General features: G+C 40.5%; 1 protein-coding gene across 15 annotated transcripts in view; it reads right to left on the reverse strand.

The window, feature by feature from the left end:
* Positions 1-12,698, reverse strand: part of Lrrc7 (leucine rich repeat containing 7) — a 483,929-nt gene that overhangs the window by 72,180 nt on the left and 399,051 nt on the right. For 12 of the 15 annotated variants that reach the window (XM_031375980.1, XM_031375979.1, XM_031375984.1 and 9 more), the window contains 4 exons: positions 11,705-11,905; positions 4,418-4,529; positions 4,035-4,215; positions 95-1,775 (listed from right to left, as the gene is read on the reverse strand). In XM_031375980.1, the coding sequence (XP_031231840.1) occupies positions 95-1,775; positions 4,035-4,215; positions 4,418-4,529; positions 11,705-11,905 (2,175 nt within the window). Of the gene's footprint in view, positions 1-94; positions 1,776-4,034; positions 4,216-4,417; positions 4,530-11,704; positions 11,906-12,698 lie in introns of those variants that run through there. The other 3 variants (XM_031375983.1, XM_031375987.1, XM_031375991.1) reach the window with 2 other exon arrangements.

Genomic DNA, 12,698 nt, shown 5'->3' on the forward strand with positions numbered 1-12,698 from the left:
TTCCTAACTCATGCGCCGCCACATGTGCTAAGAGACGCCAGGAAAGGAAAACCCAAGTCAGGAGGGAATTCTTACAAAGAAACGCCAGACATACCCTGTCTAACCTTCTAGCTTCTATATGTCTAAGCAGCTGCTGTCTCCAGTCTGCCGGCATTTTGCCACAGCTCTCCTCTCCCTTCACAGGGGTGGGCCTTGTCTTTATATCACTGTTATCTGATGTCTTGTCACCATAGTTACCCAAGTTATAGTCAGATGGTATTTTTTCCAGGAGGGCTGCCATGGTAGGCCTAGCTGAAACTGGCCTGGTTTGGGAGGCCCCATAACTCTCTGTGCTGTAGCTCCTGGCAGACAGCGGCCTCCTCTGGGTAAGGTTTTTAGCAGGAAAACTTCCCGCCTGCGTTTTCACTTCTTGATATGAAGGGTGTTCATCTTCGTACCTGCCATTCCTCTTGAGGAATTGGGGATCAGTCATTGAAATGCTGCTCTGGCCTTCCAGCCCTCCCCTATAGGTTGCTCTGCCATACCTGTCACCAGGGGGCAGCTCGTGGGGCTCACTGACCCTTCTGAACATGGCCATCTCTGTGGAGCTGACCAGGGAGTCAGCCCTCCTTAGGAAGCCTGCCCTGGGCCCCTGGCTGGCGAACTGAGCATTCACCATGGCATCCTCATTTACAGATGGCTGGGAAAAGGAGAACATCTGTTCCATGGGTGGGTATCCTCTATAGGCTCTGGGGCTGACCAGATCCTTGGCGATGTTTTTACTGGGCTGCTGTACATACTCAGAATTGTGTGCAAAAGGGGGTGGAATCCTCTTCTCTGCTTTTACTTCCACTGCTCCTTGTGGATTGAAGCTTTGGTCAAACTGATAGACCTTCTTAGTCATAGATGCTTTTTGTTGGGGTGGGCCTTTACTACTTCCATACATGAGCATCTCGTCATCCAGCATGGGTACTGACTGGCTCCTGGACATACTGGACATGCCATGCTCTGGTCCCAAGAACTTGTCTGGGCGCTCGTGGCTTCCTAAATGATCGCTCCCAGAGGCATAGTTTTCTAGTGGGATATTATAGACCTTGTAGGTACCGACGTCAATCTCATCAATACTCTGGGACTTTTTGAACTTGTTGGACTTTATATCTTTCATGAGCGGGGAAAGCCTCTCCGTGCTTTTGCTAATTGCAATAACACCTTTAGATGAATCTGGGCGGCAGTGGATTTGAGAAAAGACATTACCGAGACTTCTGTTAGGGGTGGGGTCATGGTATTCCCATGGCACTCCTGGAGAAAAGGGACCTGGTGTCTCTGTAGGCTCCTTCATGTGGTCTTTTCTTTCAGGCAAGGGACTGGTAGTAGGGGTTGTTTCTAATTTGGAAGGAAAAGCAGTCCTATCTTCAAATGGACTGGGAGTTCTGGTCCAATTCTGCCAGGGGTTGGAAGGAGGCACTTCTGTTTCTGGTGTGTGTCTGTGTGTGGACTGCTCCAGTTCCAGGGGAACGCCGACAATCCTTTCTTGCCTGATTAAAGGCCTGCGCCCATGAGCAGGTATGCTTCTAGCCTTGGAGCTTAAGAGAGGGTTATTGTTGGCATTCTCGCCTGTGGCTTCCTCGGAGACAAAACCTGTGTTGTCGTAATGGGAGCCATCGGTCCAGTTGTCAGGGAAAGCATCACTCATTGGCAGCCTATCAGGACGCTGGGGGAGGTTCCCTGGAGGGACAGCCTCCCGTTGACTGAGTAATGGCTTTGCATCTAGAGGCTGTGGGAAAGGTGGTGCAATCCTGTGAACACAAGCAGGAGGAGAAAAATGACCAAGAGGAAGAGGTGACTTTTCCAGAAGAAGAATAACTAACAAAGAATGCCACCAGCCTTTGTGTAGCTCATTTATCCCCACCTGGCTTATGGTTAAAGTTGCATTGTTTCATCTCTACTATCCAAAAAAGCCCAGTTTAATGGGCTCTGACTTTCATATCTTCTGAGTAAACATGGCTTTGTAGCACACTAAGAAACGGACTGCCTAGTGTACTATTGTATACCATCTTAGGTCCTTCCATAGAATGCAAAAATGAGGAGGGAGATCTTCTTCTTTCTGGGTTCAGGATAGATGTTGGTTAAATGGGTGATTGAATGAAGTAAGGGCTCTTTCAACCATGGTCCTGAAGACTGCCTGGCAAGGGGATTTTCCCTACTTATCCCTAGAATTTCTGACTCAGAACACTTCCAAGCCACCAGATGAAAGAATTTAAAAATGCTGGTATTTCTAATCAGTGCAAGCTGTCTTCAGATAAGACCAAGTCTCCAGCTTTGTTTTATTTATTTCATTAATTTGTGGGGGCTGGGAGACCCTATAGAAAGTCCTAGAGACCTGGATGTGAGAGATTCCCAGGACTCAATGGGGGTGATCTTAAAATGCCCTATTGTTGGGAGAGGGCACCTGAAGAGACCACCTCCAGTAGATAGTCAGGGCCCAAAGTGGACTGATGGGATTACCAACTCACTGTTACAATTTCTGACCCAGAATTGTTCCTGTCTAAAAGAAACTCAGGGATAAAAATGGAGCAGAGACTGAAGGAAAGGCTGTTCAGTGACCAGCCCAACTTGGGATCCATCGCATGGGGGGAACACCAAAGCCTGACACTATTACTGATGCTATGCTGTGCTTACAGACAGGAGCCTAGCATGGCTGTCCTCTGAGAGGCCCTACCAGCAGTTGACTGAGACAGATGCAGACACAGCCAACCATTAGACTGAGGCTGGGGACCCCTATGGAATAGATACGGGAATGATTGAAGGAGCTGAAGGGAATGGCAACCTCACAGGAAGACCAATAATCTCAACTAACCCGACACCTGGGAGCTCTCAGAGACTAAGCCACCAACCAAAGAGCATACACAGGCTGGTCCGAGACCCCTGACATGTATTAGCAGAAGACTGCTTTGTCTGGCCTCAGTTAGAGAGGATTGCCTAATCCAGCAGAGACTTGAGGCCTCAGGGAAAGGGAATTCCTGGGTAGAGAGTAGGGCACCTTCTCAGAGGCAAAGGGGAGGGGGAATGGGAAGAAGAACTGTGGGAGGGGACCTGGGAGGGGACAACATCTGGAATGTAAATAAATAATTAATTAAAAAATAGCATAAAAAAGCATCTTCAGACTTGGGTGCTATTAGACTTTGTTCTAATTCGGTTCTCTCCTTTATTCCTCTTCCCAAAGTGCTCCCTTTCACTTCATGTCACATGTGTCTGTTGCCTTCTCTTTCCTCCTCCCTTAAGATCTCTTCCTTCACTGGGCAGTGGTGGCACACACCTTTAATCCCAGCACTTGGGAGGCAGAGGCAGGTGGATTTTTGAGTTCAAAGCCAGCCTGGTCTACAAAGTGAGTTCCAGGACAGCCAGGGCTACACAGAGAAACCCTGTCTTGAAAAACCAAAAAATAACAGGGGTTTGTTTTTGTTTGTTTCTTTGTTTGTTTTTTTTTGGAGGGGAAACTGGGAAAGGAGAAATTTACATGTAAATAAAGAAAATATATAATAAAACATTTCCAAATTAAAAAAACAAAACCCAAAAAAACCTCTTCCTTCTCATGATTTCCTAGTCTTCTATTGGCATATAGATAGTATATCAAGGGATCATCTACAATATTGACTGCACTATGGCATCAGGCTAGTAGCATATTTGAGCCAGTGGCCACTTCTAGCATATGCCTGTTTTCCTGACAGTATGTGAATTCATTTGCTAATAATACTTATAATCCAATATATGTTCATTATTAGGGACGATCAAGCACAAATTTTCACTTTCAAGCCTTTAGTTCCCATTGCGACTTCCCATAGTCTCTTTCCACTGGCCTTGCATGGATGCCAGGGCCTGGAGGATGGCTTTGATGCCCTCCAAAGTCCCAGGTAAGCCTACATGCTTACCTGCATATTCTATGTTCTGTGCCACTCACATGCCAAACACAATTCCAACATAGAAGCAGATTCCACTTTGTCAAAGCTGCTGACAATGAGCATTTAGGAACACAGAAGGGGGAATTCTCAACACACCTGTTACCCCACAAAGAGTTATGGACGGCGTCTTTAGCTGTTGTCTGCAAGGACCCCACTTTCACCCGGGTGTTAGAGGACGCAGAGGAAGCTTGGGAGGGCGAGTAGTCTGAGTAGGTGCCTGAGGAGACACTGTTATTCAGACAGTGAGTTTTGTCAACTTCAGACTCATCAGTTGATTCTGAAATTTAAAGGGGAAACATGTTACAATGCTATAAACACTGACATATACCAAAGAAGTATGAAAAGCAGATTCCATATGGATTAATGTCAGAAGCACACATGTGCGAGTACTTATAGACTATGGCATGTCATAATGTATAAGTGGCGATTTGTCATGCACATGCATCGGGCACAGTTCCACATCGGCTTCACGATGTTACCTTTTTTGTCCTTCCCTAGCAGAACAAGTTTGGGTGGGTACAGAGGGGTCTCAGCTAATGAAGGGTGAAGTTCCCCAATCCTCATTTCATTAGCTGGATGAACAAAAGAATCCTGAGAGATATAATAATACAGGACAAGGAAAGTGAACATTTAAATAACGGTTAACCAAGATGGCAATATCTTACTTGGCTCAGACTCAAAGATGCGGCCCTACACTTTAATTCACCACGGGGCATTGCAAAATAACCCTCTGTGTCTGTAATTGAGCACTAATTATTTTTCTAATTTATATGAGCCCATTTATTCATTAGATGTGTTTTTGGATGCTGTTTGTATGCCTGGCACTGTGCAAAGAACTGTGGAGGTTTCCCAGAAGGACACAACGTGGTCCTCTGGGAATTTCCAATCTAATTGAGATGGAACAGAACTCATTTCAACACAGCATTGAATTATGCTGCGCCCTCCACAGGCAGTGTGGCTCAGTCATATATATTGCATGTAAGAGGCCGAACTCCCATGAGTTCCAAGTAGGAAGGGCATTGCTGATCAGTAGGATCTTTGTTCTATCTCATTACAATATCCCAGTAGCCCTGTACCCCTGCACTGCTGGCTTCTGCAGCTGTGCCCCAGGTGGCTGTTGGCAGTCACTGTGTGTCTGCTGTTCCTCCTTCCTGGGTTGTTAGCATTCTTATGGCCCATCCAACCTACTTAATCTTCACTGCATATTTAATGTTGAATGTAATAAATGGCAGTGGTACAAGAATATGACTTTATAAAGAATGAACAAAATAAAAGTCCCACAAGCTTTGAAATTCCCCCTCTTGATTTATTTTATTTTATGTCTTAGTGCTTTGCCTGCATGAACATAAATGTATTATTTGTATACAATTCCTGTGGAGGCCAGAAGAGGGCATCAGATTTCCTGGAACTGGAGTTAACACTGTGGGTACTGATGAACTTAGGTCCTTTGCAAAAGCAACCAGAGTTCTCAACCATTGAGCTGTCTCACCAGTGTACAAATTCCATGAGTTTTGATTTCTAGAATTCAGATAATTCCCAATTAAACAGGTATCAAGAGAATATTAAGAAAGCCAAAATTCAAATTTCCACTTTCTTTACACAACAGCTGTGTCTTTTAACTTCTTTATGATAATTTGAATTAGAAGAACATTCAAGGTTTTGGTCTTTTTGTTTGTTTGTGTGTTAATTTTGAGCACTGAACTAACACAAGTAGAGATGTTTTGTTGAATTGGAGAAGGATACACTTAGATAAAATAGGAATTTGGAAAGATTTGTCTAGTGTTTGGTTGGTGTAATAAATGGGCAGAAACACTCAAAGGAACAGGCTATATAGGTTTCTGGTATTTCAGAAAAAACACACATCCATTTCTTTAATTCTTGACTGACACTTTTTCTTTTGAACTTATTTTTGGCAGTGTATGAGAATATTTTCTTATGAAACACCAACATCTATCTGATATTTGTCAATTTTTAAAAGAATTATATTTCAAGATGAAGATGGTCCTATCAATTAGTTCAACTCTGTCCCTGGACCTGGGGCACAGAAAAACACTTCACAAAGACTCAGCATTAAAATGTTCTTCTCTTGGGTTCCCACATTGCTAGTCCCCGCTCCAGAGTGAGGCTCCCAGTGAGATCCCCTGTATCAGGGACCTAAAGCAAAAGATCTGATTCAAAAGAGATCCTAAGAGAAAAAGGTTGATGAAAAGCCTGGTCAGCATCTGATGAAGAGAGAAATATGCATTTCCATGGAGTTTCTACGTTCAGCACAAGAAATGCACAGTAAAATTTTACGTTGGTATATAAAGAGTAAAAGCATGTGTATGACTTGGAAGGCATTTATAAGAAGATGCATGCTGGAGAAGCACTTCTGTGCAAGGAACAAGACATGCTGGCCTCCCAGGGCACTGTCTCTCTGTCCTGTTTCTGCCTCATCTCTTATTAATCAGGTACCTTGGGCAAGGTGAAGCATTCTCAGACCTGCATCTAACACATCTAACACATGAAGGTGGTAGGTAATAGAATTAGTGCTAATTAATTTCTGCCTAGTCTGTGAAGGTAAAGGTAACTTATTTGTATGAAACAACTTGGGAAGGAGGTATTTTTAGATGACACCTTATACAAATAAAAATGTTTCTTTTTTTTTTTTTTTTAGAAAAAGCAAAATGAAAAAAAAATAAAATGAGATACAAGAACAAAATCAAGCAATTATATCAACATAGACTGTTAACATTACTTTTTTTACCTCATGTTCTATAAATTCAATACTTAGGATATTTTGTTCCTATGCATCAGCTTTTTAAATCTGTGACCAGGGCTCTGTATGGTCCAACTAAGGTATGAGCCTGTTCTGACCCTGTTCAAAACTGAGGAAAGTAAAGTTTTGAGGCTGCCTCCACGGTGGTAAAGCAATCAGCTTTGTTAAGTGGCTCATCAGAAATTCATCTAAATGTCTCTCGTTGAGAATGAAGTAGAGGGAGGAAAGGTGAAATGTCCTTTCTCTTTTAATCCCACAACCCTTCCTTTATTTAAATAGAATCTTAGCTCTTAGTAACATGGAGAAAGAGAGTCCTAAGGTAAGAGTCAATAAGAATAAAGGTTTATTTTTGAGCATTTGAGAGTTAATAAAGGCAACAAGGAAAAAAAAACTTCAGGGACAGTAGAATGTTTTTCTTTATTAGGCAGACAGTGGCTTCTCTGCACATGGAAAATAAGCTGTCTCCTCACTATGAAAAAGGCTTGTATCATTTTTGACTATAGTAGACATGGTGAGCAGGTGGCTAGATAGAGATATGCAGACCACTAAAGAGAATGGGACAGGAATTGGAATTTTATTTTCTTGAGGAATGGTCTAGGGTTATCATTTACTTTAGCCTTCTGAACCAAGTGCTAGGCTTAGCTTCATACATAAATACCTGTTGTCCCCCTACTCCATCTCCACAGGGTCTCTTAGCACTTAGATTTTTAGAGGTAAAGAAATTGTGGCCTTGATACACCTCCCTTGCTAAGGTCAGCAATAAGTTAGATCGAAGAGAGCAGTTCTTGCCCTCCAGAAAGCTCCCAATCTGTGTTCTTAGGCACTCATGGAGGCCATTGATAATTCCCAGAGATAATAATGGGTTGTTGAGAGTATGTCAGGGAAGCAATGCTTGAAATCAACCAGGAAGGTGTGAACCACTGTCTCAGTTTTGCACTTTGTTTCAACATTTGGCTGCATATTATTGGTCTCAATCTACATGAAGCTGGATTTTGGTGTTTGTTATGATCAAAAGGTAAAATCTAAATGCTAGTGTGTGACATCTGAGAGTTGTCTTTGCTATGACTTCTAGCTTTGAGAAAAAATGGTCAGCATCTGATGAATCTTAATATTTTGGCTTTGGTTATTTAAAAATAAGATAAAACATTTCCTTTCCTAGTTTATGTACTTTATTTTTCCAATGACCTCAAAGGAGGATATATTTACTAAGTTGCACCTAGCTACTTCTATGGAAATGTTAAGTATCATTTAAGTCTATGTACACTAAAACAAACCTATCTCAAAAAGATACGTAGATAATGCACAGGTGAAGAGTGGCAACACAAAGCAGCCAACAAGGATGAATCAACTCATTCAAAACCTCAGAATCTCACCAGGCCTTCCATGAGCTTCTAATCGGGTAGAAAGTAAGATTGTAACACTAGACTTAACTAATCATTGTTTTATTCCACAAATATTTATGGTGTGCCTTTTATGTGTTGGATTCTGGGCATATAGATGCTCCCAGCTTGTAGTTACATCTAGTAAACCCAGAATAAGTTGAAAATATTATTAAGTAAAAATGCTTTTGATATTTTTAACACTCTGCATTTTACAACCCAACAGCCCAGCATCCCAGCAGCCCAGCACACTGCAATGGATGTGATGTGTATTTGGGATGCTGTAGCTGCTGAAGGGCATGTGGCTTGTTGTTGAGTATGGAGAGCACATTGTTAGCCCAGGAAAAGGTCAGAATCCAAAACTGGAGTATGGTTTTTACTAAGAGCTGATGACTTTGGCAGCAATGCAATGTTGAAAAACTCCAACTTGAATCATCACATACTACATAAGACAGAAATGGCTCTTACTCTCTGAAACTGTCTGAAGGTAATATACAAAGTCATTGTAAATGTCATCATTGCATCCAATGCAAGCATACACAATGATGATGTAGAGAAAGCCAGGAAGTTAGACTGATCAGGGGTGGCCCTTTAATATTTGAAGGGTGAGGGTATACTAGCCATGCACAGAGCTGGGAATGAGCACACAAACTTCAGATGACATTATGAAGGAAAAAGGCAGGATGGGAAGTTTTCCTGTCACCAGCTCTCTTCTCTTGATTTCTATGGCTGTCCTGGCTCTGTCCTTTATCTAGTAGAACTGACTGAAAACTCTGGGGTTTGGAAAAGGTCAGCTGGCTTTCATTTTTCATTCACTTGACATCTTATCAAATGCAATTACCTTTGTTTTGCTTTGTTTTGTTTTGCCCTTTTGAGATAGGATCTCATGTATCCCAGGCTAGCCTTGAATTTACTATGAAGCCAAAGATGATTTTGAACTCCTAATCTCCTTTCCTCCACCTCCCAAGTGTACCATTACACTAGGTTCTTTGTATTGCCTTCCAGATTCCCCCTTTTAGTCTTGCTTACCTCAATTCTTCACTTTTCTCCCTTGGTTAAAGTGTTTAATCACCTGGCTGATTCTATAATGAAGTGTGTAATTCTCTATTGCACAGTCTATATGCACAGTCTACACAGTGTACACAAGGTGGTACAAGCTTGCAGTCATGGTCCTTAGGAAGCAGAAGCAGGAAAGTTTTGAGTTTGTGACTAGCCTGGGCTAATATAAATGCATTGAAACCCCGAATAAAGAATACAAAATGTATACAGGTGCAAAAAATACAATAAATCAGAGCCTTCATAATTAATCACATACTTGGTTATTCACATTAATTAAATCAGGACACTGAATAAAATGTAGTGTGGCCCTTAATTTAGCTATATTTAAGAGGGGCGATGATGAACGTCTACAGTTGGCTCAGTGGAAAAGGAGATACAGTCTCGATTTCAGAAAAAGTATTGAAATCTACACTGGAATTTCTTTTTACAGAGATCACATCAACAGATGGAGAAAGGGATAGGGCAGGTCACATAGGACACATGAAGTTGGAAGTCAGCTTCCATTGTAGCTTTCCTAGCTAATGAAGAACCTCAGACTTTTCTCCCAGCAATAAGAAGCTATTGTCAAGGAAACTATTAGGTTGGCACTCTTTTTAGGGAAAGTGTTGCCAAGGCAACAAGGAGGCTGGAGACAAAGTAAAGCAAAAAGACAATGGCTTTTGTAGCAATGCTGACAGAGTTGTGGACTTGAGGAAACAAAGCTGAAAATATGAAGATTTGAGTAACTATTTGGAATGGATAAGGAGTGAAAAGAAAGAAGAAATTATTACCCCAATTTTAGTGTCAAAGATAGATAATGGTAGATAATGTTGTGAAACCAGATTAAGGGTGGGGCACAAGATGCATTATTTTTGGCATGTTCATGGGATACTTAAACAAATTTTATCTACTATGGGTTACTATTAAATTTATGATCACAGATATTTTTCTTGCTTTTTACCTATCCAATTCTGAAATTTAGCAATTATAAATGTTCTTATATTTGTAGTGAATTCACTGAGGGTTAGGTTTTCATAACCACTTTGCTACAAAGGGTATTGAGTGTGATTTCATGAAGTTTAAATACAAAGTGTGTGTGTGTGTGTGTGTGTGTGTGTGTGTGTGTGTGTTAAATACTGCTTTCTGTCCTATTTGTACTATTGTAATATCTTAGATGGAAGATTGTGACTTTGCTTTGATGTGTGTGGGTATCATGGGAAAAAGAGACCACAGTGGTGCTTGTAAGGTAAAGAAAAAAAACTAAGCTGAAGATTTACTTCATCCTCTAAAACTCCAGGTTTGATTTCCATAGGTGTGAAAGTGTGCTTCTCTTTCTAGTGGATCTGCATCCTATAACTATGTATTTTTCGTTTTGTTTTTACAGTAGAGTCTCACTCTGTATCCTAGGCTGGCTTTGAACTTCCAGCCTTCCTCTTGTTTCAGCCTCCCAAGTGGCTATGGCTGTTTTGCTCAAGGTTTTCTCCATGTCTGGAATGTCCTCCACTGGTTCCTATGTTAAGGAAATTATGTCATCTTTAATACATGTTTCAGCCCCAATTTAGAACAAGAAATCCTGGCAACACTTCATGTGTAGCTTAGCTTTGAATCAATGGGGAACCTGGGACACAATTTCATTTATTTTATCCTCTCACAGTGTTTAGCACAGTGCTACATATGCTGTTGGTGTTCAAATGCCACAAATTGATTATTTGAAATGCAGATTTGTAAAAGAGTTTTGTCAATTTAGATTTTAGAGAAGTAATATGGACCAGACATGCTCACTCCAATTGTGTTTCTAGCAAAAGTAAAAGATGCAACTAATTAGTTGAAGAGTTGATGAGATAGCAGAGGTGGCATAATGTAGTTGAATTCTTTTCAGACTACACAAATCAGTAAGACTGAAATTCTAGCTTATTTCCAAACATAGGAAGCAAGCCTTTCATGGTCAGATCCCACAAGCCTGGGTTTTACTTGTTCCTGATCCTAGTTAATGTTTGTGGGTTACTTTCCCTCTTTTCCTCTTTCTTTCTCTCTTTCTTTCTCTTCTTTCTTTTCTTTCTTTCTTCCTTCCTTCCTTTCTGTCTGTCTCACTCTCTTTCTTTCTTTCTCTCTTCCTTTCTTTCTTTCTTTCTTTCTTTCTTTCTTTCTTTCTTTCTTTCTTTCTTTCTTTCTTTCTTTCTGGCTGAAACTCAAACACAAAAACATTAAAAAAATTCATGCTAAACTTAGTAGGGATTTTACTGTCATTATTTGAATAAAAATGTCCCATTAGTTTTCCCAGGAAAAGATCAGATAAATTTTAGGTAGCCAACATTTTCATGGGAATAACACATTATAGGCTAGCCTGGGTAGCTGATGAGCCACTGTACTTATTAAAGATATAGTAGTGATTTGGACTATGGGGGTGGGCGTTGGGCAGCCATCTTTGATTTACTAGGTACAACCATCCTATCTCAAAAGAGGAGTCATTTTTATTTAAGAAATAATGTATAATTTGCTTATTAAAGCAATCTACTCAGTTTGAAGAAACATCATCACGCAGAAGTCTAAAAGTCAAACCACACTGGCAATTACCAATAACCTCCAAATACCTCCACTGTAATCTCCTTTGGGGCCACCGGCCACTTGTGTTCAAACTTTTCTTTCACAGTTTGCTCCGTGTTAGCTGTTGGATTTGAGTTCTCAACACGCACTCCATGGCTTGGCTTACCCACCAGATTTTGAACAGATTTTACCATATTCTTTAAATCCTCCGGGTAAGGAGTTGGATATCGTTTTAGGTTTATTTCAACCTAGAAGTTTATAAAAAGAAATTTAACATAAAAAATGACTTCAGCAAGCATGTTCACCAAGCTACTCCATGGTACAAGCATCACGAAAAACAAATGCAATACAGTGAGTGTTGAGTTTCCCAGGGAATTCCTGTTGATGTGAGGAGTTGAGCTTGACACATATTGAACTCTGTGGGGCTGGCCCCAAGTCTTTTACACTCTTATATGTCATCAACAATTTTTTTGGATTATATCCTATCTTTAGGTGAGTGAAGTAGCAGTATATAAAACTTTTAAGTGACTGCTAATGTTAAAAAGTAGAATCAACATATCAGCTGCATTACATCTTAGAAGTTTCCTAACTTTGGTATTTGATAACTTTAAAATGTAATAACTTTCATAGTTGGAATGTCTTTGGAGTTCAGTGCAGGTATTGGGAGGAGACCTCAGAAGATTAACAAGTGAAGTTAGGCGTTGAAAAAGCCAAACATGTGTTAGCTTAATACAAATTTATAACTAGCACACAGTGTTAAACCGTAAGGTGGCTTTTTAAAATACTTCTCAAAAATCTTTGGGATGGCTTTTATACTTGTTTTATAAACTAATAAAGCCATATGCCTTTTAAGTAGTAGTTTATATAAAGATAAATAAAAAAGTCTCTGCTTTCTGATATGTTTTAGGTAAATGTACACATTTTGGCTGATATTATCCAGATTTTTTTTCATCTTTAAATTCTTTTGCAGGTGTTAATCTAACACTTAAGAACAACATTTGAAGGCCTCTGCTTAGTACTTATTTTGTTCATGTAGAATAT

This window comes from Mastomys coucha, unplaced genomic scaffold, assembly GCF_008632895.1.
Source record: "Mastomys coucha isolate ucsf_1 unplaced genomic scaffold, UCSF_Mcou_1 pScaffold16, whole genome shotgun sequence".
Lineage (NCBI taxonomy): Eukaryota > Metazoa > Chordata > Mammalia > Rodentia > Muridae > Mastomys > Mastomys coucha.